General features: G+C 35.9%; 1 protein-coding gene across 5 annotated transcripts; it reads left to right on the forward strand.

Moving 5' to 3' along the window:
• Positions 1–1,618: 1,618 nt before the first annotated feature.
• Positions 1,619–27,410, forward strand: CWC22 (CWC22 spliceosome associated protein homolog). 5 transcript variants are annotated; one of them, XM_040561341.1, is made up of 20 exons: positions 1,619–1,910; positions 2,329–2,422; positions 3,555–3,622; positions 4,492–4,611; positions 4,724–4,978; positions 5,554–5,682; positions 7,274–7,442; positions 7,826–7,879; positions 8,849–8,984; positions 9,074–9,280; positions 9,400–9,462; positions 9,832–9,927; positions 11,215–11,296; positions 11,641–11,701; positions 20,577–20,654; positions 21,741–21,893; positions 22,811–22,938; positions 23,751–23,852; positions 23,953–24,149; positions 26,568–27,410. In XM_040561341.1, exons 2-20 carry the CDS (start codon positions 2,396–2,398, stop codon positions 27,164–27,166), a joined length of 2,724 nt encoding a protein of 907 aa, XP_040417275.1. In that variant the 5' UTR covers positions 1,619–1,910; positions 2,329–2,395; the 3' UTR covers positions 27,167–27,410. The 5 variants fall into 5 exon arrangements, with proteins under 5 accessions (XP_040417275.1, XP_040417272.1, XP_040417273.1 ...); XM_040561338.1 differs by having other exon boundaries at positions 1,622–1,910; positions 4,721–4,978; XM_040561339.1 differs by having other exon boundaries at positions 1,823–1,914; positions 4,721–4,978.
• Positions 27,411–27,674: the final 264 nt, after the last annotated feature.

Raw genomic sequence — 27,674 nt, forward strand, 5'->3', positions numbered from 1 at the left:
ACTGTAAGCATTTTAAGACCTTACATAGCATTTTCCTATTTTTCACCCCTATACCTTTAATTACTTTTTCAGTCCAAACAAACTTGGGCCTATAATGAGCCAGACTCCCCGTTAATCAGTGATGCTCTGCTACTTCAAACTTTCAGCAGCCAAAAAACCCCTCTAATGAACAGCACTCAAAAGCACTCAAAATGGTACAACGTATTACGTAGTGCATGTCCTTGACATATTTCAGGTGATGTTTCAGCCGCAGCTCCTATTGAAGTGACAGACATGCATGCTGCAGATACAGGTTTGGTTGAAAGGATGTATGTATCACACTGTCACACATTTTACAGTGATGCTGGAACACTTTGGACCAATTCTCTTCCCCTTAGGGGAAGTGTTTTTTTTTTTTTTTTTTTAAATTAAATTTTATTTTATTTATTTATTATTTTATTTGTACTTCATTTGTTCAGACAGGAACCTTGTAAATTTGTTTGACCCTTGTTCCACAGGCATCAGTATTGGAGCCTATCCTTTTTCATATCTTTATTGATGATTTGGATGAGGGAATTGGGTGAACCCTCAGGAAGTTTGCAGACAACACCAAGTTGGGGGGAAATGTCGATCTGCCAGAGGGTAGGAAGGCCCTGCAAAGGGACCTGGACAGGTTGGATCAATGGGCAGAGGCCAATGGGATGAGGTTCAACATGGCAAAGGGCCGGGTCCTGCACTTTGACCACAACAACCCCAGAAAATGCTACAGGCTTGGGGCAGAGTGACTGGAAACTGTGCAGAGGAAAAGGATCTGGGGGTGTTGGTTGACGCTCGCCTGAACATGAGCCAGCTGTGTGCCCAGGTGGCCAAGAAGGCCAATGGCATCCTGGCTTGTATCAGGAATAGTGTAGCCACCAGCAGGACCAGGGAGGTGATTGTCCCCTTGTACTCAGCTCTGGTGAGGCCGCACCTCGAGTACTGTTTTCAGCTTTGGGCCCCTCGGTACATGAAAGACATCAAGGCTCTGGAGCGTATCAAGAGAAGGGCTACGAAGCTGGTGAAGGGCCTGGAACACAAGTCCTGTAAGGAGAGGCTGAGGGAAGTGAGGTTGTTTAGTCTGGAGAAGAGGAGGCTCAGGGGAGACCTTATTGCTCTCTACAACTCCCTGAAAGGAAGGTGTGTGGCACTGGGGGTTGGTCTCTTCTCACAGATAACTAGCAATAGGACTAGAGGGAATGGCCTTCATCTGCGCCAGGGGAGGTTCAGCTTGGTAATTAGGAGACATTTCTTCTCAGAAAGAGCAGTCAGGCATTGGAACAGGTTGCCCAGGGAGGTGGTGGAGTCACCGTCCCTGGGGTTGTTCAAGGAAAGGTTGGACGTGGTGCCTACACTAAACATGGCTCGGTGGGTCACATTGGTAGTAGGGTGATCATTGGACACGATGATGTTGGAGGTCTTTCCAACCTTAATGATTCTATGATTCTATGTTTTCTTTTTTTTTTTTTTTCCCTGTGACACATTCACATCAGCATTGCTGAGTCCCAGATGGGCTGATAGGAGCAACAGGCCTACTATGGACAAACGAACTCAGGAAGTGCTGTATCAGTTTACTTCCCATTTTGTTATTGCCTTTTTTTTTTTTTTTTTTTTTTCCTGCAACAGTCCCTACAACCATTTTTTATTCAAAATAACAGCCTGAACAACAAGAGCACGGACGAAGACGGCGCTAATTCCCCCAGCTACCCTCTGCCCTGCTCGCAGCCAGCCCGGCGGCCCGGCCCTCAAGATGGCGGCCGCGCCACATGCCCGCAGAACTACCGTTCCCGTCGCGCAGCGCTGCCCGGAACATGGCGCCGGCTGAGCGGGGCGGTGCCGAGCCCGGCGCCCTCATTGTGCGTCGCGTTCCGGCGGAACTGCCGCGGCGGCGGGTGGTAGGTGCGGGCCGAGGCGCTGCGGGCGGCTTGGAGTTACCGGGGGGGACCGGGGAGGCCCTGCCCCGCACGCAGCTCCAGGAGCGGGGCAGCCCCCGCCGGGTCTCCCAGCCGCTGGGGTGGGGTGGTCGCGGCCTCCGTGTCAGGCCGCGGGCGGTGGCGCAGCGCCGAGACGGCTCGGGGCCGTGTGGCCGGGCCCAGGCCGGCTGTGGCGGGGCGCTGGCGAAGTCCAGCTGCCGTTGTGTGCCCTGCACGTCCTTGTGCCTGTGCTGTGCAGCCCTAGGAGGGGGTTGGTGTGTACCTGTGGTGGGGCTGTTTGTTTGGGTTTAATATTCGAGCATATGAAAACAACAAATTCAAAACTCAGGTTCCTCTATCTTACACGGTAGAAAAAATGATTGTCTTTTGTGTGTTGTAGATGAAATGTTTTTGATGCACTGATCCACTTTGCTGCGTGTTCAGAACTTCATAAAATAGAAGTCGAGATGAAGAGCCGGGTGACACAAATAAATGTAAGTGCTCTTAGGCCTAAATTATGGGGGTTGGTTATTCTGTTACTGGTGGTTAGAACCCTGCATAGGCTTCCTTGCTCTTACATTTATCCTGACCTTTCTGACTGATGTGGCTTTTGATAGGGATGCTTGAGGGATAGGTTGATATCTTCTTGTATCTTTCCAGTCATATAATTATACTAGTGCGCCCTCATCTTTCAAGTAAGCCAGTTAGGCCAGGCATGTTGTTTGGAAATTGACTAGGAAGGAGGCTGCTGGCTGTGGCAGGAAGCCTGGCCAAGAGCTGCGGGTGACTTCAGCAAACATAGCTGGCTTTTGCAAGGAGACATGAGAACTCCCAGTTCCAGCAGCATCCATAGCATTGTTTTACTCCTGTGAACATTCACTTGTCTGTTGTTAGGGCAAAGGCAAATACTGTAGAACTTATGAGAATGGGTAGTCCAAAAAAGACCCGACTCTTCCCATGTGTTAAATATATATTATATACATTGCTTGTGAAGTTGGGAATGATTTAGTAAGAAAACAAATTATGGTTAGAGAAAAGGAGGAGGTTAACAAAAATATGTAATAAAGAGGACTCTCAGAAGAGGGAAAAGACACCAAAAAAGTGGTAGAATTCTGTTAATAGTATTGGATATGATTCAACAAATTGTACAGTGATGCATGGAGGAAGAAAGTAGTAAAGGAACAAAGGGAGACTGAAGGTCAGTCTACCCTAGTCTCTAGTCTGACCAACAGATGCCTTGGGAAAGTACTTTCATGGCTGCCCTGCTTCTAAACTCTTCACAAGTGCACTCCCAGTCTCCACATATTTGCAGTTTCCTGAGCCAGGTAGTTTCTTTGGAATCCATGTGATTATTTTTTTTCTGTGTTTAGTTTGACAGCCATGAACCCGTGTCCAAACTTAAAATCTGGGTCATCCTGTAGCAGGGGGTTCTGCTGCTTAAGTAGGCATTATTTAGAACTAGCTCTCCTTGTTATGAGCCTGACTGCTGTAAGCTTTATTTGATGACCTTCGCTTCCTGTAAGAGAGTAGGAGACTAAAGCCATGGTATGCCTCCATGTCAAAATACATATTGATTATATTATATTATAACATCGGGGCTTGAATTTTTTCCTGTTTTCTTTAAAGCATGGTTCCAGTCATGAAAGGAAAGAGGAATACAGTTCACGCCACAGAAGTCTGTCTCCAGAGGACAGGTAGAAATGACTGATTTATATAACCTATTTTTTCATTTATATACCTGCCATAAAGACAAGTCCAAAAACAAACAAAAAACTCTGTGCTTTTTATCTTTTTATTTATTTATTTATTTATTTATATTTATTATCTTTTTATTTATTACCATAGCTGAGCAGTGAAAAATAACTGCAGGTTTAATAAAATACTTGCATGCCAAGAAAACAGTAATTAAATAGACTTGTTATTATAACTAATTACTTAAAAGTTCTTTACTCATTTAGTTAAAATCTCAAGGGTCTCAAAAATGGAAATTAGATGCCAGCTTCTTTTTTGGACTCATTGCTGATACTACAACTGTTGCTTTAGAACAAGATTATGAAGGAGGAGATGGAGAAATATCATTTGAAGTGCAGTCTACTGAGGCAGGAGATGAACTACTAGCAATTTACTTTAATTTCATGTTTTAATTGATATAAAACATCTTGTACCAAACAGAATGTCATTTTTAATAATGTCTTTTCTGTTTCACGCAATGCCAGTAAAAGTAGATGAAATGAATGCATACATCTTAAGAAATACCGCATGCAGCATTTGCCTTTGGTATTTGATGCTATTACCATTTGGCACGTACTTCTAAGTTGTAGGAGGTGCTTCCTTTTACAGTGCTTCTCTTGATTAAAAAAAAATATAAATATGTGAAACTTATAAAATTATTCGCTGGCTGTCAACATGTTATTATAAAGGGAGCATCTTCTATTTGAGTGATGCATGTATTAAGACCCAGAGTGCAGAGGTGGACTTGTTGGCATATATGTAACATTGTTTTCAAGTAGATATTAATAGCACAGCCTTTTACTGAGAATTTTGTTTCTTGGGTTGTGAATAGGCATATAGAACGTGACAGGTCTCCATCTCCCAGAAGAAGAAGAAGATACTCTGATGACAGCAGATATGATCAGGAATATTCAAGAAGGGACTACTATGATGACAGAACTTCAGAAGGAAGGTGAATACCAAGCCCTGTTTTTTAATGAGTATGGAAGTACTGATTTTATAGAATAAAAGGTGAAAAATTCTCACAAACCTTTTCATTGCCTTTTATTTTGTCTCCTTAGAAGGACAGAAAGAGGGAGAGACAGACATTATGAGAAGTGGGAGGAAAGAGAATCTGATCGAAGGAAGCAGAGAAGACTCTCTTCCCCTGATCGTAGAAGTCCAGAGAGATCAGCAGTTCAGAGCTCGCTTGCTCATGATGAGACCACTTCAAAGAAGAAGAAAGAAGAAGTGGATCCAATCCTTACTCGCACAGGTGGTGCATATATTCCACCTGCCAAGCTCAGGATGATGCAAGAACAAATCACTGATAAAAATAGGTGAGTTGATGGTAATGTATTAAGATTCTTTCTAAAAGCAAAATGGTAAAGGATTTCAGGAAATGTTGGTGAAAATGGGATACCTTTTGTGGGCTGTAATGATTCTTTTGAAGGTACAGTTTTCTCAGAAAAACGGATGAGATCTGTCTGCTTGTAGTCTTCGTCCTTCTTGTCTCTTGGGAAAACAGAACGTAACACCAACCAGTCAAACAAGCCAAAAAAAAAAAAAGCAAACCATAACAAAAAAAAAAACACCTCAGATTATGACTATATCCATTTCTGCTGTAAATGGAAAAGTGGGATACAGAGCATAAACAGGGATTTTTTTGTAATACCTTAGAAAACCAAACATACTGTGTTAACACCACATCTGTGGAGAACTACATTTTGGTATATCATGTTGGTTTTGTAGGTTCCTGATAGTTAAATGTTTAACTGTGAACTGTTTTTCACATTTATGCAGTGAATGTTTTCTATGTTATTTAATGCAGCTTGCCTTCACGCTTTTATATAACACTATACAACAACGCTGCCTCAAACTTACACATTAATCATTTGTGATACCTTTGTAATAGCTTGGCATATCAGAGGATGAGTTGGGAAGCCTTGAAGAAGTCGATCAATGGTCTTGTCAACAAAGTGAACGTTTCTAATATAGAAAATATCATTCATGAGCTCCTTCAGGAAAATATTGTTCGGGGAAGGTAAGCGATTAAAATATTTTAAAACATCTCTTTTGCTTTTCTGTTAATAGGTATATCGTTCACTTGTGCATCGCTCTGTGTGTTTAGTAAATGGATACTAGTCTGATTTTAAAATTCACCTTAGTCTGTATCGTCCAATGTAGAGGAGCTCCCTACTTGGGAAAGGGTCTGGGAGTGGGGGAGGTGGAGGAAGTACCGTATGCTTGGAGGAATAAGAGAGTACAACACATGATAGGTTTCCTTTTCATAGTAGTTTTACCTGCTCATTTTTTGTGAATGGTTTGAAACTTACAGGTGTCTGTGTCTATTTACTTCAGTATTCCTAGATTTTTATCTGGAGCTAAATATTGTCTGAAAATACACTTTCTATTACAGCTGTCTGACTAGATTGTTTTCCACCTTTATCTTTGCCATTGTAGCGTGGAGAAAAGATTATTGTGCTCTTTGAGATCAGTACTAAGTCATGGCAACTGTATAAGTAAAAGCGGTCTGAACTAGGCTAGTTTCACTGGCATCCGAGAGCATCTAAGTTTCAAAACAAAATATTCTGTTCCTGTACACCAGTATGAAGTGATTCTTTTCAACTGATGACCTCTGATTTAAGTAGGAATAAGCTGATGCAGTTTGGCTTTAGATCAGTGTAGAGTTTCTTTTGAAAGACACAGTCAGATTTCAGTTGACCATAGACAAGACAGTTGTTTTTCAAGTATGTACTTTAAAGATTCGTGTTTGGAGGTTTTTTTTTCTTGTCTCCCTTTTGTAATGAACTAATGCAACAACATTGAAATTCTATGTACTACAGCACTAGAAAAAGTAAATCTGAGAGGTCTCAGAAGATTCTTTTCAGACTTCTCTATTGATATATATTTAGGATGATGTAGTAACTTATGAGCCCTCTGCTTCTATTCATTTAGGTTCTAAAAAGATGGTCTTATTTCAGTTGTGTTCCAAAACATAGTTACAATGTCGAAGAATGCAGGTTCATCTGAGAAAAGCATTGAAAAGTATTACTTTGCCTATTCTGGCTTTACTAAGCATTCAATTTTATTATTCCTAAGTGGATCTTTCAAGGATCTTTTATGAAAATATAATTTTGATTTCCTAGCTAGTTTTGCTTCTTTAGGTTATTCAGTATTTTGGATCATAATTCTTCTTTGTAAATAGTTGCAGAGCAGATGTTTTTTTCTGTCACAAAGAGATTTTTGCTATTTCCACTGAGGGGGCTGGGGAAGAAACAGCACAGTCATACAAATTTAAAAGCTTAAAAGAGCCTGCAGTGCGGTTAAAAATAGGATAATTGCAGGTTACAAGATAGAGACTTTTTAAGTGCTTACCACTTTAAAAAATAGCTCTAATAGGCATAATATTTGAAAGATATGGTGCTAGTTTAAGAGTTTCTGAGTTCAGTCATGTTTGGGCAACTTGATTTTGGAAAACTCCATTTGTTGCACAATAAACAACTGATAGAAAGATACCAGACCGTTATTTTCAAACTGTTGTAACAATGCAATCCTATTTTATGATACATACTGCATTAAAAACATTAAGTTTAAGATTTTTCTTGTAATAAAACATTTATGTATTTTTACAGGGGGTTGCTGTCTAGATCGATTTTGCAAGCTCAGGGTGCCTCTCCAATTTTTACCCATGTTTATGCAGCTCTTGTGGCAATTATCAATTCCAAGTTTCCAAATATTGGTGAATTGATTCTCAAGAGACTGATACTAAATTTTCGCAAAGGATATCGCAGAAATGATAAGGTATGTAAAATGTCAAGAAGCAGCATGCTGAAACATGTAGTTCTGCTGTGTTGAACTTGTACCGTGTACATTCAAATGATGTACTTGAAAGGAACACAGCCGAGACCTGTGGATTGGGACCCATCATTATATTTGACTTAACATGAGTACATTAAGTGTAGTAGTACTAGAGTATCATGAAAGCTTGACAACCTATTCTAAGTTGGAACTGTGGTGGTTTTTTTATTTGAAAGTATGTAGTCCTAATTGTAGAACATACCAAAATAGTTATTTTCATGATTTAATTTGACTGATATGCACAAATCTTTAGTAAGAGTGTCAGAGTTGTAAGTTTTTCTTCTGTATAAGACGCGTTGTAATTTCCTGCTTTATTTCTTTTGCAGCAACTCTGTTTAACATCTTCAAAGTTTGTTGCACATCTGATGAATCAGAATGTGGTATGTTACTATTTGATCCATACTTTATGTGGCTATTTTTGTATTTATTTTTCTAGCTTCAAGACTATGGTAGCCCAAGTGAAGATGCTTTCTCTATTCTAAAGGTTACAGTGTTTGCTGTAAGTGCTTAGAACCTTTTTAGAAAAGACGTTCTATCTGGTAATTTGGCTATGAAGTTTTCACTTGCCGTTGCACTTATGCTTCAGAGCTTCCCAAAACTTCATGTATGTGTTTAGGCTAGTATTCCAATAGTTGGCTTTTTATCAAAGGCTGAGTCTGGGGCTCTGTCCCACAGATCTTAAACAGAGTTTTCTCACAACACTGTAATCTCATGCAGACTTAAGCATCTTTGTAGGCAGAATTAGACTCAGTTGCATTTAAATCAAATTTGAATCTATCTGTATGCCACTATCTTCTGTGTTATAAATCCCAGGATTTCTACCCCAGTTAAATGGAATACCCCAGTTTGAACCGTTAGTTTCTTCTTTAATAAAATGATGTATATTCCCAGTGGTTTTCTAAAAGACTGAAAGAAACAATCTCATATATGCCATTTGCTTATATACATGACCCTGGAAGACTGGTTTGATTATAGACACCATTCATTCCAAAACTAGTATTTTACATCCAGGTGGTTTTAGTAATGTGTTATTTTATTTGCTTGTTGGAAATGCGTTCTGTTTTTTCTTAGGGGCAAAATATTTTTCATTGCTTGCTCACCAGAGTGTAGCCACATTTTGGTAGTATAGTCATATTGACTATGAAGATGGTGTATATACAGGTAGTAAAATTGTATTTGAAATGTTGACTACATCTTAATTAGCTTTGTCCTGTGTGTTGCCTTGTGTATGCATGATTAAACAAGAGTCACGTGACATCCTCAAAGGCTAGACTTCTCAGACAAGTAAATCACTCTACTAATAACGGAACATTGTAAATTCATGTTCTTTACTGATATTCTTTTTAAAGGCTCATGAGGTTTTATGTTTGGAAATGCTCACCTTGCTTCTTGAAAGGCCTACTGATGACAGTATTGAAGTAGCAATTGGGTTTCTTAAGGAGAGTGGGCTCAAATTAACCGAAGTTTCTCCTAGAGGTATTAATGGTAAGTATAATTAGCCGTAACATTAGGGTTTGTTTTTGTTTGCATTAAAAAGTCATTTTTCATATTAACGTTTCTGTCTATTTTGAAAGCAATCTTTGACCGTCTTCGACACATCCTGCATGAGTCTAAAATTGACATGCGTGTTCAGTACATGATAGAAGTCATGTTTGCTGTACGGAAAGATGGCTTCAAGGATCATCCAATCATTCCAGAGGGATTAGATCTAGTGGAAGAGGAGGATCAGTTTACTCATATGTTGCCATTAGAGGATGAATACAACCCAGAGGATATTCTTAGTAAGTTAGAAATGAGAAATACTTCTGTGTTTGTATTCTTGGGGAATACAAACTGAAGATTTAATATGCAGTGTTGTTCTTCATTGATGTACTTTAAAGATTCTCTTTTTATTTTAAAGATGTTTTCAAGATGGATCCGAACTTTATGGAGAATGAAGAGAAATACAAAATGCTCAAGAAAGGTGGGTGTGTATACACATTCTATATATAACAGATGTATTATGTATTTTACATGTATAATGTGTGCATATTTATGTCTATATATATTTATATATGTTTATATGGCATTTAATTATTCAACTGTTACCAATTTTATTATTTAACAGCAGGTGGTATTTGTGTCCCGAATAACTGCCTTTTAGTTCATGATACACCTTTCCAGTGTATTCCTGCTATCTTCTTCAGTGTTGTTTCTGCAGCTATGTATCATTCAGTTGTGACATACCTTCTCTGCCTGAGACACTCCTTCACTCTTAGGTGTTGGATCAGGTGTTCTTTGATGAAACTACTGTAATTCTACATTCCTTTAATCTGGGATACTGTTCTTTCAGAAATTCTTGATGAAGGTGACAGTGAATCTGAACCAGATCAAGAAGCTGGAAGTAGTGAGGAAGAAGAAGAGGAAGATGAAGAGGAGGATGAAGATGGTAAATGTGTGACTGGAAACTTAGAGACCTATTGTTGTGTTTTTTTTGTAGATGAAACAGGAAACGAGACCTTAACTTCTGTTGCACGCTTTCCAAAATTAAGAATGTTGCAATATTGAGGGAGGTTTTAATCCAAACTTATTCCTAGATCTAAGTATTTAATACTAGCAAGTAGTATTCCATTCCATCCAATATTTCTTCCATTTAAAAGGAAGCATTCAGCATAGACAAAATGAGAGAGATCTTTGCTTGATTGTTCTTGACCTTATCAATTTCATTCAAGAAGATCCTTGCAGAGCTAAAATGTTAAAAATAACTTACATGAAAATGCTAACTTAACAACTAACAAAAAAAAAAACCACCTTATGGTCATGTCTCGTGTTATATCTTATTAACTTGCTTTTGAAATCAGACTGACTTTTCTTAAAACTGTATTTACATCTTTTGTTTATATCTCAGTTCTGTTCAGCCCCCTTGATCTGCACCAGAAGTACTCTATTCATGTGTTTTCAGATAATGTTGTATATACTACAACATAACTGAAATGTTAGTGCAGAGTCTGTAACTGAAAAGCAAGCAAAGTGCTGTTCTTGCAGAATACCGAGAATGAATTTCCTCACCACTTCAGCAGAGTATTTTACAGCAGAGCAGAACTTCCACGGAACTTCTGGTTGACAGGAGGGGTCAAGGAAGGGAAGAGTATGAGAATTCACAGGATGTTTATGCTATTGCTAAACTTTAAAGACTGAAGGAATAGTGAATGAAGGTGTTTCTGGAATGGTTGTGGTTTGGAATAATAGATTTTTCTGCTCTTGATTCAGGAGAAAATACGACTTTGCAGAATGCATTCTACACATAGTGTAAATAAAAAATTCTCTTGTTAAATACAGGAGGACCTATATAAAGCATTGTATGGTTACATTATTCAGAAAATACCTTGTTAATAACGTAAGCAAAGAATATTAAACCCAGTGGTGCAATTGCTAAATCAGGTTTTAGGATTTCAAAGGAATTAAACTCTTAAAATTGTATCTCTAAATATTTACCTGTTAGTCAATAATCAGACAAACACTTTTTTTTATTTTTCCCCCTGTAAAAGAAATACATATATATATATATATATATATGTATGTATATATACACACACAAAGTTGCTAATTAGTCTTAAATATTTGTATAAGAAGTATTGCATAGCGTGTTACAGACCTAATAAAAACAGATGTGTTATAAGAGATTACTTACACCTGCCTTGATGTTTTGCTATTTCAAACTGCTTTTCATTCCCAGGCCAGAAAGTTACAGTCCATGACAAAACAGAAATTAACCTGGTCTCCTTCCGTCGTACAATTTATCTTGCTATTCAGTCAAGGTAAATATTATATAATTTATACACGAGTGCGTTTCTTTTGACATGGTTGAAGTTGAATATTCTTTTTTCTTTAAACTATATGCTAAAACAGGATTTAAGTTCAATATAGAGCCTGATCTAATAGTGTAAAGCAGACTATTGTTTGACAGATGGGTAGACGAATTACGAATTATCATCCTAAGATAAATACATTTTGTTTTAAGTGTTTATGAAATTAGTGCACTGGGACTTTTCTATGAATATTGCTGTAATCAGAATTGTTTGAGTGAACAAAAGTCAGTGGTTTTTAGTGTACTTACATTGCACAGATAAGGAGAAATGTTTTTTTTTTTGTCTTATTATAGCTTAGACTTTGAAGAATGTGCTCACAAATTGCTGAAGATGGACTTTCCCGAAAGTCAAACTGTAAGCCTTGCTTCTTATTCTTTTTTGTTATTAACATGATTACGAAGTAGTTCTGTGGTAGTATATGGAATTCTTCCTTGTCCTGGGACCTAGTCGCTAAAGAGAGTGGATGAACGGGCAGTCTCCTTACAGTTGCTTCTCATAATGTCTTTAAACCTTTAGAGCAAATAGGCTGATACTTGTTTCTTAAAATGCTTTTTTTACACAGTTTCTACTTTCTGTCAAGCAGTTCAGATGTTTAAGGCCTATTTGAAAATGTCTGTTGGTTGGACTGTTGGAAGAGTTAACCTCTAACAAAAGTGCTGTAGCATGGCAGATATTCTCAGCATTCTGTCCCTGAAAGAGAATGGAGTTGGAGATAATACTTGAAGGCAGCTGTGAACTTTTGTCAGTGGGGCTAGAAATATAGGCTAGTACTAAAAGAATGAATTGTGGTTTTGCTTCCATAGTCTGTTGAATAATAGTGCGTATTGATTTAAAACAACTTGGGTATGGATGATTTATTGCAATCTTCTTAGACAGAAATTGTTTGCAGACACTTTTTAAGATCAATTGGTATGTTTTCAAGTAAAGGAAATTGTTCATCAGTTAGTAAATAATTTACATGAAAGCAAATTAAGAATTCAGGTGACTGCTGTGTATTTTCTTACCTGATTCTTTAATTCTGTGCATGGAGTATTTCAAGACTACCTAAATGCAATACTAAGCATGCATAGGATTATGGCTTCCCATGAAGCCATAACCTGAAGGATTCTAAGTAGAGGAAAGAAATCCTGATTTGCAGCAAATCAGTTCAGCTACAGAGAGAACAATCTAGAATATACAGACTACATACAATGAAGATATAAATTGAGTAACACTGCTTATTGAGTAATTGCTTAGCAAAATACTTCTCAAATGTTGGTGTTTAAAGTACCACTGCAGTCTATCAACTACCAACTATTCTGTGATCAAGATCTACAAAGTAAATGTATTTAAAAGGAAAACAACAACAAAAACAACAAACAAAAAACCAACGCCACAACATAAGTCAGAATCTTAGGTACGTACAACAGACTTTTTTTCACCACTTAATTTGGGAAAACTAGGTGTTTTTGAGACTTGACTTAATATTTGCTGCCAGCATACTTGTTTTTACTTTCTGTGAATGCCTTACTTGCTGAAAATAATAATATCCCAAGATGCACAAATGCAATTAAGGTGTTACTTTCCGTGTAGGACTAATATATAGGGTACTAATTTACTGAATGTGAATCTTTTTATATTACATAATTGTATGAAGTGCTTTATAAAAATAAAGACAGAAGTTTGAGCTTTGAGAAACTTGGTATTTCCCCTGCTAATCAAAATTTAAAATACAAGAACAACAGAGTACTCCTTGGCACTGCAGTGTACTGCAGGAGACTGATGAGAATGTCAGCAGTTTTTTTTGTTTTTATTTAGTAAGCTGTTTTTCTCTGACTTGAGATGGAGACACTTTTCATTTTTGCTATGAACTGAAATGCTGCTTTTTCAGAAATAAATGATACTGTTAAACAGAAACATCAGTCTTCTATTTCCTGTCTGATTTGCATGCAGTTAATTCTTAGTCTTCGGCTTTATATTCTCCTTCCTCAGACTACTCACCTAAACCTCATCTTTTTTTTATGCTCCTTTTTTGGATGCAAAGTTTCTATGCCTCAGTGTCTATTATTCTTTATCTAAAACACCTTTTCTTTCTACAATTTTGTATTGCAAGTTTACAGGCAGTTTTTCCTTTTTTTGGTCTTTAACAAAGGGTTTTAGTTTTTTTTGTTGTTGATTTGATGCATTTTGGTATGTTCTGCTCCTCACCATTTAGCAGTAACACTGAAGTATTTAGCACGTCAAATATTCAGAATTTTATTTTTTCTTTTTTTGTTTGCCTTGTAAGGAAAAAAACACATTGAAACTGATATTCTTTACAGTAAATTTAATTAAAGAGGCTGGCTTTTCTTAAGTGCTAAAGGACCAACTGACACCTGCAGATCAGAAGTTGAAGAGCTTTGTTGTTGTAGTCTCTTCTAGAGCCTGTGACAAGCTGTTCTAGACAAGCCTTTCAGTTACTTCTTAAGCATATGTTTGGTCTTGGCACAGAGTGCTACTTCTGTTCTTAAAAAGTACTGTTATTATCTGTGTTAAAACTGCATTAATGTAATGCATTGCCAAAGAAGAAAATTTAAATAAATTAAAACTAGTAGAGGAATATGATATTACCAGTTTTCTGGCTTCTGAACTACAACGAAAGCAAAAACCAAGCCTGTTTAAAATGTCAGAAATAAGCGTTTCAGTTTGTTTTCCCTTAACAGATTTTTGTTGCCTCTGCTCTTGGAGGAGTATGTTTCAGTTTCTGGTGGTTTTAGTTAAAAGGATTTGAGAATCTTCATGGTAGTACAGATCTAGACAGAAAAAAAGAAGTACTTAACTAGAGAATCATTCCTTCTTCAGTGTATGAGGAATGCAGATCTTTTTCTGAAAGATCTTACTGCATACAGAATACTTAATTTCGAAAAGGATTTAAGCGTTGTTCAAGCTGAGAGTATAAAGTGTTCTTCCCTTGTTGCTCAGCCCACAGGGGCGGGAAAAAAAAAAACACCACCTTGTTCTTGCTCTTTAGAAGTTTGGCTGAAATAGGTTTGGCTTTTGTTTGTTCTTTTCATTGGTTGTGATGTGAACTACATTGGTGTACAGCAAAGTTTGGAACTTCACTAAATTAAATTAGCTTCATCTGTAAGAATATCTTATCTTCAATACAGCTATCAAAAATAATGTGTCACAAGATTTTTATTTATTCACTTATTTTTTACTTGAAAGGAGAAAACTTGTTCTAGGCACAGCCTTCTTGAAAGAATTACGCATGCTTTTGACACGTTTCCATTTTTATGGAATGGTGTCACACTTCCTCAAATCAGTCCTGCTTTGGTGTGGAGGGGGTTGTGAGTGTCTCTGTTGTGCTATTTCTGCATTTAGTGTTTGAAGATAACAGGAGTAGTAATTTTGACCTTACATCCACTGAAAATGTAGTCCAGGAAGCTGGTATGGAGTGGGATGGTCTAAAGCTCATAACTGTCTTCTGGTCAAGTAGATGATTTCTTAGATGCATTGGTTTCCTTTCTCACTACAAGGCATTGCAACAGGTAGGTTTGGCAACTGTACCGTGATTACTTCACAGACTTGCTACTGTCTGTAAAACATGATCATCCTCAAGTGGTTCTTCTGTCTTTTGTAGGAAGATTTTTTTTTGTGAGCCCTAGATGCTGAATCAATGTAAATTTTCAGAACTTCTGTTTTAAAAATAGTACATACCCAAACAGTAAATGAGATTGAGTTTTATATGTTTTATGTTTAATAGGAGTTCTGTTAATGCATAAGTGCAGTATAACATAGTATTTCCCTGCTTCTTTTGTTGTTAATATCAGTGTTGTTAATAGACTTACACTTCCATACATGAATATACCTAATTGAATGAACCATATACTAACTATATCAGCTTGGACTTGATCATATCATTTAGTTCAGGCTTCTAATGAAATTTAACTAATTCTTTTTAAATACATTGCCTTAAATCTGCAAGTTTCATCAAAATAAAAGCAATCTTATTCTTGAACCACTCATCTAGGCATCTGCCTGGCTCAAGGCATTAGTAGCTCTCTTAGTTTCAAGGTATTGTAGTAGGATGAAGAACAGTAAAACTAAAAAAAAAAAAAAAAAAAAAAAGAAAAACTTTAATTACTTTTTATATTAAAAAAATAATCAGAAATGTGAAGGGTAATGTTAGGTTAGTCTGACCATTTTACACTAATTGAAGTTCTTATAAATTGCATAGTATTTTGATCCATTTTTTACATGCATAGGAGCCTGAGAAGACAATAACAGCAAAAAAAAAAAAAAAAAAACAGCTGTTAAACATTATAGTTAGAATATAAAATCTTAATAGGCAAGGTCTTGCTCATTCAGTGGCTTTGTGTGTAGCATACAGTACTGTTGACATCAATATAATCCTTGAAGATAAACTGCAGAATCTGGATCTTGAGTTAAAAATTAGAAAGCCCCTTCTTAGTGAAACCAGTTCACTTTCTTTCTTTCCAGTTAATCATATAAGTTACATATTTAGAAACGAAAACAGTTTCTAAACAGCGTTTAGTAGGTGTGAATGAACTAGATGCTTTGTCTGACCTGGTATTTTTTTATGATCTGAATAGGGGTTACTCTTACGAGGCTTTTGGATCACCCAAAGGAGCTGAGATTTTGAGGGAGAAACTGTCTAGTTATGTAGATGGATTATTGAAAATACCACTTGGAAATAACTAGTAACAGACTTGAGATACTTTTTTAAACCATACCTGTATGGGATGAAGTCCCAGAAACCCAACTTAAAATTTAAAATATACTTTTTTGGAATACATGCAATCTATTAGAAGATGAGATTATTTTAAGGTCTGTAACTCTCAATAAGTTTAATTTTTTCAGCTCTTACTGATCTCTTCAACCAGAAAATAGATTAAAAAAAAAAAAAAATCAAAGACTAATTTTCAACTATCTCTTAATTGTGATTTTTTGGATATAGGCTGTATGCACTTCATAAATGTGGTAGGTGATGCTTCTGATAAAATATTTCCAATAAACAAAGTTCTCTATACTTGCGTATCTTTGGCAGTAATAAAAATGCTGATGATGTAAAAATAGCCAGTTTCGTTAAGTACCTGAGAAGCTCATTGCTCTTTGCATGCATAGTAGTGTATGTTGGTGTCTACAAAGTGAGCGTATAGAAGACAAAAGGAATTGATATTTTTGTATGTTGCTTATAACAGGTGTTAGCTAGAACTCTGACTAGACATGGATCTTTCAGACATGTATGCATGCATTTAACCTAAGGAGATGGAATTGCTCAGATTTCCTCAGTGGCATCACTTAAAGTTAAGTTTTGCGTGTGTACCTCTTGCTGTGTGGCTTTAATGTATTTCACCAGAACCTTTCGTGTGTGTTGCAGATTTGTAGCAGGAAACGTATTTAGAGTAACACAAATATACATATACTCTTAAATCCAGTTAGTGATTCATACATAAAATCTTGTGGGTCTAATTTGTTGCAAGGCTTCTGATAACTGTATTCGGCTTTAATCGTAGAGTGCCCTAAATATGAAGCAAGCTGAGGTAAAAAATGGTAGATAAAGGGACAATAAAACTTGAGAAAGACTGTCAGCTGACCAAACACAGGACAGACCTGGAGGCCATATAGTAGCTGCCAAAAGCACTGTGTTGTTTGCCAAGAAACCACCTGCTACTGAAACACCTTTCATTGCTTTGCTAGTCTTGCCTCTAAGCAGCCAGTCTTGCCTCTAATTCTGAGAAAGGAAAGAGATGCTGGGGAGAAAGTAAGCATATGTAAGTTACATATACTAAAATATGCAACTGTAGAGAAAGCTTTGAAGGTAGGAAGCAGAAGTCAAATAAACTTCAGCTGAAATTAAAATAGGAAAAGAGAAACAGCATCAGTGAAAACAGTGCAAGTATGTGTAAAGTGCAAGGCATGAATTTCACATACTTCCAGTTTCACGGTGGTGTAAACCAACCTATATCCTTTACTAGGGTTGTTTACAGCGATTCTGTAAGTTCCTTGTGTGATCATAGGCTCTATTTACAGTGAACGTAGCCTTTGTGATACTGGTTGAATGTAGAGTTGGGCAGGTTATTCTTGTTCTGTAAAATGGTAAAACTGAAAACAAGTCTGATTTTTGTCTTTTCCTGGTTTACACTTTAGCGTCTTTAAATTTATTATGATACTTTCCCTGCTAGGTTGCACCAAGGTCCATCCAACCCATAATCCAGTTTGGATAAGAACTAGGAGTTCTTTAGGGAGAACTGAAAGAAATGCCGTGTATTTAGAGGGATCTTTCTCCTTATCTTCTGTCTCAGCAGTTTTGGGAAGTGCTATTTTTTCCATGGTATAATATTGAATTGAAGATATTTACAAAAGATCATTCACTTCATCTGTATGGAACATTAGATATTTTTGAAGTATTTATTTACTTTGTGATTGGATAGCTCTGCTTTCAGAGCTAAGCTTGATAGTCATTTGTTCAGCATTGTATGAAAGTCTTTAAACAGCACAATATTGAAATTAAAACTGAGAAACAAGTTCATTGTATTCTCTAAAGCAAATGATGGGCTAAGATCCACAGACTTTCCTTGCCATAAACATCATCAGAAGTGTTATCATTGGAAGCAAAGAAATGAGTTAACTAACCTTTTAAAGCTATAAATGAAGCTAGAATTGCTATGTGAACTTCTCACATCTCTCAAAAAACAATTAAATCATTTTAAAGTTTATTAATTTTTAATCTGGAAGATGGTTACTCTAGACCTAACCTCTAGTTGTTTTGATAACACTAGCAAGAATATCTGTGGGCAAGTCTATTTTTCATGCATGTGGTTATTCGAGATACCCTCCTAGAAATCATTGTAATATTTAATTAAAATGTTAAAATATTTAATTACTGTAAACCACAGGGGATACCAATGTTGTAATTGCATTTAAGATGAGGAAGAGAAGTAATTTATTTTTTCAAGTCTTGCTGACTTTATTAGCAATGTCATCAGCACTTTACCCCTGCTTATTGTTTAAAAACTGATTAACTGCAGCATTACTGTAAAACAGGATAATATAAAAAGTTAATATGCATTTTAATATACCAAGCTAACGCAATGCAACAGTGTTGATAGGAATGCCTTTAAACACACTTGCAAGCTTCTATTTGATACATTACTGCCTCAGTATTTAGAAGGGATTATTTCTTGTTAAACATAGTTGGCTTTTTGTTTGTTCTGAGTACAGTGTGTGATGGGCAAAGTGTTTCTTTTCAGCATGTGTGCTTGGAAGAATGGCACAAGTGGGAGAATATCCAGTCTGGTAGATGTTACACTAAACTGCTTTCAGATATAAAGAGAATAAATAACATGATTGAGATTATGATAGCTCAGGCAAAACTTCATTTTATTTTTTCCTCAGTTAAGTAATATTTTTATGGAAGTGTTAGTTGAAAGAAATTTATCTGAACTAATAATGAAAAATAAATGACTGATAGCCTAAAACCTGTTTGGGAATGCCATAAACTAGTTTATAGTATGAAGTAGGTCATATGAGAAAATACTAAAATAAAGTTTTAATGGGGGAGATACTACAGTCCTGTTTGTGCCATATATTTCATGGCTCCTAATTTATATAAAAAATGTTTGCTTCAGTTGTCTTAATTACCGTTTCAAATTGTGCCCTGAGCCAGTTCATAGCTGTATCACAATCTGCTCAGTTCACATAGCCAGGAAAATAAGTTTTATATTTATATATGTATGTATGTGTGTGTGTGTATATATATATATAAAAATAAAATCATGTATGTTTATTGCCTAGACCACTGGTTCTCAGCTGGTGAAGTGCTCTGATCCTGGAGGTGACGATCAAATTTCCCTCTGGGTTTTGATCCAGATTCCCTACTGGTGTTGGTGCACACAAAAGAATATGAGGTGGTAGCTGCCAGGGGGTGCCAAGATAATGATCTTGGGGTGATGATATTGGGTAAAGAGGAGAAATGTGGCCAGGCAACCTTTCTTCCAAAAAGGCAGCCCTTTTTTTTGGGAGAGGAGATTGGGGTCAGAGCTGGTCGTTTTAGATAGTTGGTAACAGTGGAAGGAGAGCATCTTCTGTGGATTGCTGTAATTGATACTTATATCCACGTGCCCTCGGACAGGAGGGAAATGGAAGGTAGACTGTTAGTCTGTTAGATGGAATGTATGTAAAAGCTTTGAGAGGCTAATCTGTCTCTGCTTCCCCTGCTCCTTCCTAGCCATGAATGGGAGATGCTCGTCTAGAGGGTGATTCCAACCAGGAGCCTAAAGCAGTTTCCTTTAGAAGAGCTTCTCTCCATTCCTTCCGTATAAAGGAGGAAGTCTAGGCAAATCAGCCTCACGAGGCTTAAATTTAGGCTTCCTGAATTTCTAATGAACCTGAAATAGCCCAAAGCTTATTTAAAAATAAATAAAAATCCAGAATGGTAAAAACGCTCTTGTTGGATTTAATTTTTTTTCATTTGTTTGTCTGTTCCTCCCACCCCTCACAGAATTACAGCTTTTTTCTCATTCTTGCCAGCAGTAGGATTTAAAAACCTGACTTTTGCTTGAACTACCAGATGGTTACTTTGTGATTAAAAAAATATATATATATGAATAATTATACCAATTACATACAGAAATGTTGTGGTTTAAAATTGAAATAGTTGTTTTAAGATGTGTATAAATGTATATATGCTTAACTCTCCTCCCATTCATGAGCTGCCAGTTCCTACTCATAAAGATGAATGTATACATGCAACTTTCTAGTTTCAAAGCCTAGAGTTCTGAAATTAAGATAACAAACATGTACTAACCATACTTAAGTATTATTTTTTCTGGGGTTTCCTGTGATATACTTCAGTATGGATTTTCTTACCTTCATTTTCTATAGATGCAGGGGATTGGTGCTATTTATAAAAAAAAGTTTTTGTGATAACTCCTTTTCCTCACTGTGGTAAAGGCAGTTTGCAAATTAGATTTGACTTTGTTATTGCATTGTACAGTGTGTTAGCTCAAAAATTTAGCTTAAGCAGAAGAGGAAATATGAATGGCAAAAAGTTCACGTTTAGGCCCCCAATAACCTCAGAAACAAGAAATTCAGAAAAGTGCTGATGTTTCCAATGAGTTTTATGTAGATAGTCTTGTTTTAAAGCTGGCATCCATGTATGATTTCTTCAATATTTTGGTACTTTGTAATGATATTTTTTACTGCTACAGTGAATTTATCTAGTGAAAATTTTATTTTAAATCAGAAAGAACTCTGCAATATGATACTTGACTGCTGTGCTCAGCAAAGAACGTATGAGAAGTTCTTTGGGTTACTGGCAGGGGTGAGTTCTAATTTCAGATTTTATACTGTATGCTTTAGTTCTTGTGTCAAACTTAAATTTTAATAGATAAGTAAAACGAAGTCTTTATTCTGAAAATGGTTATGCTAATTGATTGAATTAACATTTTGATTGTAATAAGCATAGTGAATGCAGAATAAGAACTCATTCTCTCCTTAGGTTATTGCTTTTTTGCCTGCCTTTTTTCATTACTGTAGAAAGGTAAATTGTAGGCCAAGGCACGGTACTAAAAGTTAAAGGTACTATGAGTTACTAGAAAAATCCTTTTCATGGTGCTAAAGATTGACTTTGGAGACTTCTTTTCCAGAGGCTTCAGGTTGTCTTTAGAGGACAAAACAGTAATTTCAGTCCTGTTTTTTGTTTGTTTCGTTTTTCAGTAAACTGCTAGCTCCTCATTGGCTTTTTTTTTGTGTGTGTAAGTAATTAATAGTTGCAGTTATTTCTTAGTTTAAGCTTTCCCTGTCTTGTATTGACAGAGCTGACTAGTTAAGTTCAAATAGTTGTCCTAAGGGAGCAAGCAGTTATGCTGAAAGGGATTGTTTTTTTCCATTTCTACTTTTATCCAGTATTTCTGCTGACATTCTGTTACGAAGCATTAACCATATGAATCTGCGTATTCAAAAGCAGTAGAATATAATTGTCAATTTCCATCTTCCTTGAAATGTTTATGTCCAAAATGTCTTACCTCTGGCTGTGTTCCCTGCTGCCTCTCTAATTTTGAATACCCATTCAATGATGTCATGAAAAAGTTATGTTTGAGGGGTTACATCCAGTGAGAATACTGGATGTATGGAAGTAAAATAAATTGCTGGATAATTTGCTGCAGGTCAAAATCAATTATTACTACTTCTGCAATGCAGATGAGTTTCTTGCTCTGACAAACTGCCAAAAGCAATAAAATATATCAATTTGAAGGTATTTTCTTCTCCTTTAAGTATTAGTTTAAAGGAAAACCTTGCAGTAAATGTTAACACCGTTACATTTACATTGCACAGGTAATTTATATGTAGGTTATTTGCATGTTTAATATTTTGTTTAATCTGTTTAAATTGTAAAATACTGTTTCAGCGTTTCTGCATGTTAAAAAAAGAATATATGGAATCCTTTGAAGCTATTTTCAAAGAACAGTACGATACTATTCATCGTTTGGAAACAAACAAGTTGAGGAATGTTGCCAAGATGTTTGCTCATCTACTGTACACTGATTCAATTCCCTGGAGTGTAAGTAGAACAGTCTATTGTCATATCCTTTTTATTTAATTATTAATGCCTAGTATTTTGAAATGGTAGGTAAAACGTCAGTTTTACTATTTTTCTGCACTTTGGAGCTATTGCTATTTTAAATAATATAATTAATTTAAATATATTCTTAGGCATACTGTTGAACAATTGTGTTGATCATCTCTTCTTCCTGACCTATCCCTGTCCCCTGCAGTTCTTAATTAGTTGATTCGTGCTATTATTTTACAGAGCTCAGCTGGAATTGGTTGATTAAAATGTACTTTTTTTAGCTAATCAGCAGTGTAAATAGTAGAACTGTCTCTTGAAAATAAGTCTAAAAAAATAAAAATTATCCTTATAATTATATAAAGCTTTTCGTTTTAATGTATAATAAATTTTAAAATGCTGCATATTTGTTATTTAAGATTTCTTTTAGAAAGAATAAAGGCAATCTTACATTCTGCTATATAACAATACAACATTAAAAAAATAATTGCAAGGTAACTTCTCTTTTCATGCACTTTTATTCTTGTTACGCAACCTAATCTAATTGTCATTCACAAGTCAGTTGTGAGTTGTCACACACAAGTCAGTTCAAATATTTCGTCTGTTTAGAACTGAAGTTTCAAATCTTTAACTTTCCAGAAGTTCACACATCTGACTTTTTCTTTCATGGAATTATCTAAAAATAAATCCTAAAACAGTTACTAGCATAAAAGTGATCAGAAACTTTCTGCAGGTTGTAGAACAGAATTTTCAGGGATGAAAAAGTCTTGACCAAGATTTAGCATTTATATTTGTGAACAAAAATAAATAAATAAAAATCAGACTGTTAGTTATTTCAGGAGGTCAATGGGTTTTAAGAGAAATGAAAGAAAAAATGTTTTTTTTTTTTTTTTCCCTCTGAACATTTTCAGGTCCTTGAATGTATAATACTGAGTGAAGAAACCACCACATCCTCCAGTAGGATTTTTGTCAAAATATTCTTTCAGGAACTTAGTGAATATATGGGACTTCCAAATCTAAATGCAAGATTAAAAGATGAGTAAGTTGAAATCTATTTCAAAACTGTACATTGAATTAATTAATTTGAAAAAGTAAAAATAACTCTATTTTCAAATTCAAACCAGACCATAGTTTCGTAGCTGTAGTATTGAAGAGTAAGTACATGTATAACTTCATTCATTTCAAGAGTCCTGTTAAATTGAGTGCTACCTACCGTTGACTTGGGTTCAAGTATGTGCATTTATACATATTGCCAGCTATATGGCAGTGTAATAAAAGTTGCTGTGACTTCTCTTTCTGGCAAAACTTAGAAAAAAGCACCTAATTCTAGTTTTTTGAGGATTAATTGCTTGTCCTTCAATATGATATAAATAACACATTATTTTAAGTATGTACGTTTTTAATACACTGTATTCTGGGAACGCTAATCTTCGTTACTAGAAGAAACCCCAACTTACAGGAAGTACCTCTATGTATTAACAGAATTTAGTAGATGGTTTATACTTAGGGCCCTGTTTGATGGAACTTTGTCATAGGTACCTAGATCTTTGACCTTCTTGGTCATCAAGTAATATCCATTGCTATCACAAGCTAGATTTCAGAGGTCTCTTCAGGGCTTCACAAAATTAGGCTCTTGATGTTGTCAAAACCTGACAGTATTTTTTTATTAGACCAATAGAAGAATTTTGTTAATATATGCCACAGATATAACGGAAGTGCTGAAAAATGCACGAAGAGAAAACTTTTGCCGTGCTATGAAGTTGTGTGCAGTTCCTTTTTCAGTTTATTAATGTCAATGAGAATTAGTGCTAAACTGGCATAGCGCTTGATTTAGTTGTTTGTTTTCAACAGAACATTGCAGCCTTTCTTTGAAGGATTACTGCCTCGGGATAACCCAAGAAACACTCGCTTTGCTATCAACTTCTTCACTTCTATTGGCCTTGGAGGACTAACGTGAGGATCATTTTTCTGTTTCTATTTGATTCTTGATTTCTTTCCCTGTGCCTCCCCCTGAGAAGGGGGAAAAAGTTAATTTTTTTCTTTTGTAAATTAGGGATGAATTAAGAGAACATCTGAAAAATGCACCAAAGATGATAATGACACAAAAACAAGATGTTGAGTCATCAGATTCCTCTTCATCTTCAGAAACAGACTCTTCTTCAGATTCTGATTCTGACAGCAGTAGCAGTAGCTCAGAGTCATCCAGCAGCAGTGACTCCTCCTCTAGCAGTAGCAACAGTAGCGACTCAGGTATTTAAACACTAACTATTCATTTCCCTTTTATTTGTTGCTATACTTCTATTTACTGCTCTTGCTACATATGCTTGTTTTGATAAACCACCTATAGAAGGTGTCACTGTGTTTTGTTTAAAACGTATATAGGAATAAAAATAAATTATGTAAAATTTCTTTAATTTATGTGTTTAAAAATACTACCTTTTGCTCATGGAAACTTACTTTAGAAATCAGAAAAACTATGCTCTATTTTTAGACACTTAAGTACTTGAGGAACACTGTGTTATTGAAGACTTTCTTACACAGTTGATACCTGTTACAGAGCTATCATTTCAGTTCAGTGGAGGAAGGAGGGGTTAGAATTGTTCCCTGTTAATATCTCTGTGGGATGCCTACTGGTGAACTATGTCCTTCTCTGTAAATATGTGTCTCTTCATGGATCAGACAAGCCATTGCTCAGTTCTAGCAGTGTGTTTAATTTTATTCTCCTTCTTAGTCTCCATTTCCTAATTAGCCTTCCTCAAAAAGAGTTTGTGTGTTGATACAGTGAAGGTTCTAGTCTTGAGAGAAATCTCTAAGGAAGAATCAGCTTTTGCTTACAACTTAGTATTTTATAGTTTTGTGTCATAATCACTATTTAGCATCTTGTATCATCCTGCTCATGTGTAGTGTTCTGTTTGACATGAAGTGTCAAAAATGTTGCTTAATCTGCGAAGTACATGCTAGTACGAATTAGTGTGTAGTCTCTTCTGTGTAACATGAGCAGATGATAACACAGCATGACTTTCTATAGTTCAGAAGCTTGGTGATTCAAAGTTAATGTGATTTATTGTGTGCCTCGGAAACAAAAATATAGATTAATAAAATAAAAGCAGTGTGAACTGCTTGTGCTTTGGAAATGCATTTCTTTCCTCTGTTGCAATGTTACTGTATAAAATCTGATTTGGGTGTCATTATGAAGCTATCACATTAATGACAATAAAGCACTAGAGGAGGGCACAGTTAAACAGGGTCAGAGAAGGCGTTAGTTCAGCAAAGAGCCAGATGGCTCCTGCAAAGACAGCTGCAGCTCTGCTGAGCTGCTTGATAGGAACCAGAGAGGTAAGTCCTTAGTGACAAACCAACTGAGTCTGCAGTCTGCTAGTACGAACACTTAATTTTTGTAATCTTAGGATAATCTTAGGACCTTCTCTTTTACTACTTGTCCTTCTTCCATGCAGGAACACGCATTCATTAAGACTTTTGATACCTTAGCAGCCTGGTTTCACCTTTTTTCTCATTCTTGTGTACTTAAATACAGTGGTTGGAACAATAATTTGAGGTAACTGTATTCTGTAATGGTAAGCTTCATTCAGGCTTGCTATAAAGTGAAGATCCATTACTGGTTATAACTGTGTTTGCAGCTTTTTAAATCTAAAATAACTTGGTAGAGATAAAAAGGAATTTTTCATAAGTGTGTTGTACAGTATTTAAGTTTTTCAGCAGTACAGTGTATGAGAAAACAGAAAAACTGCTGATTAGAAATTGAGCATGCAACTAAACTGGAGATTGCTCCTTACTGACACTTAGTGTGGAACTTCACTGGCTGGCTTTGCACTGCTCTGGACAGGCCGTTACAACCAAAACTGGGCTACCAGAGGATGAAATTTGTAGTGAAAGATGCTTATTTGTTTTTACTTATTTTCTGGAGTCTTTTTCTGCATTCTGGTGGACGTAAAATGATAGGAAAAACACTGTTGGAAAAGAAAAACTTTATCTTCCAAAATCTAACTGAAGTGATCCATCTTTGCACATTATCAGAGTGCCAGTAAGCCTTAGTTCAAACAGATTAGCCAGCTGCTCTAAAACTCAGATATTTGATGTACTATTAAATCAATTTATGGCTACAGTATTTTCAAAAGGCAATTAGGAACAGTTAAATGATACGATACCATAGTTCATACAATAAGCCATAGTAATGGTTATTCTCTAAATGGCTGTAACTTTGGTGTTCATTATTTACTTACAAGGCTTGTCACATCTGTTGAGTGAAATCTAGTGGTTCTTTATAGAGAGCAAGCAGGAGGAGTAAAATCTCTTCCACAGAGATAAGCACTACTGTATATTCAGAAATATAGAAGTTAGTTCATAATCTAGATGGTTTCAGAGGTAATTCTAAAACTCGGCTTTTGAAAAGAAAGTATTAGACAAATATAACTTCTAATTGAAAGCAAATCAAGTATTCTTTGCTAGTTTAAAGCAGTTGCACACTTTGATTTCACTCAAATTATAACAGATATATATATTTAGGACTATTAAAGTTTTTAGCTAAGCATGTTCTCTTAATGTTTTAAACTTGTTAAGTTTACAATGTGTGCAATGTTCTTTATGTAGTTCAACAAATTGCAGTTAATTAAAATACAACTTTATTCACATGATTTGTTATAATTTCAGATGCTCCCAAAGCTAAAAGAAAGAGAACACAAAAGAAAAATAGAGAATCTGATAAAGAATCTGATAAAGCTTCCAGGAAAAAACAAGGAAGGAAGAGGAAATCCATTGAGAAGAAAATGGGAAGGAGACAGCATGAGGATAGAAGTGATACTGAGAGCAAGTCAGAAAGAAATCACCGAAATCCAAGAGAAGCACATAGGAGGGATGATGTATCAAAATACTATCACAGAGATGAGTCCAATGGCAGAGACAGTTACCATAGTGGAAAGGATAGGAACCATGAAAGAAGTAAGGATCTAGAAAATAAACACAGTGATTCAAAACTGAAGAAAGCAGAGAGAAGAGCTTCTTTATCTGATGATGAAAGTTATAGACACTGGAGCAAAGATAATGGACATCGAAGTAGAAAAAGAGAGAGATCTAAATCTGTAGAGAGACCCTATAATAATGCAAGTCCAAGAGAGGAAGAACAAGATGACAGATACAGGAATGGTTCAGAGAAACACAGAGAGAAGCACAACCGTTATTCTGACCAGTACAGAGAATCAAGAAAAAATGAGGACAGACGTAGAGAGAATTCCCCACACAGACGAAAATAATACCTAACCAATTTGAAATAAATGTGCATTTGTGGGCTGTTAAAAACTGTACTTTAAGAACTATGACTGAACTTTCTTAAAAAGAAGACTGTACAAAGTGATAGTTTGCATTTGTAAATTTTATCAGACTTTTTCAAATTTTCCGTACTGCTTTTTTATAGCTATTGCGTTGAGTCTTTCTGTTAAATTTCTTCTTTGGAAAGATGAAGTTGTTTATTTTGTGAATAAAACAGTTAAGATCTCAGTGAAATGGGTGTTTTTGTCACTTAGTTTCAAGTATTTGGATTTTAACTTTTATAGTATAAAAATATTGGGTTTTAACCTTGGTAAAATAAACACCAGAAATACTGAGGCTAGTGTGATGAACGTAAAAATCTAAGGTTACAATATGAATGTTATATGAGGAGGATTTAAAAAAAAAAAATTAGAAACATCAGCATGAACGCTTCATGCTTTCTAGGGTTATATATTCTTTCAACTTCGTAAACAAGGAAGCAAGTTTGGCCAA

This window comes from Cygnus olor, chromosome 6 (assembly GCF_009769625.2).
Source record: "Cygnus olor isolate bCygOlo1 chromosome 6, bCygOlo1.pri.v2, whole genome shotgun sequence".
In the NCBI taxonomy this organism is placed as follows: Eukaryota; Metazoa; Chordata; class Aves; order Anseriformes; family Anatidae; genus Cygnus; species Cygnus olor.

Excerpts from the sequence above, each read along its gene's own strand:
- CWC22 (XM_040561338.1), top strand. The coding sequence starts at position 2,396 with ATGAAGAGCCGGGTGACACAAATAAAT. Across the intron at positions 22,939-23,750 it reads AATGCAAGATTAAAAGATGA|AACATTGCAGCCTTTCTTTG; the intron begins GTAAGTTGAAAT and ends TGTTTTCAACAG. Across the intron at positions 23,853-23,952 it reads ATTGGCCTTGGAGGACTAAC|GGATGAATTAAGAGAACATC; the intron begins GTGAGGATCATT and ends TTTGTAAATTAG.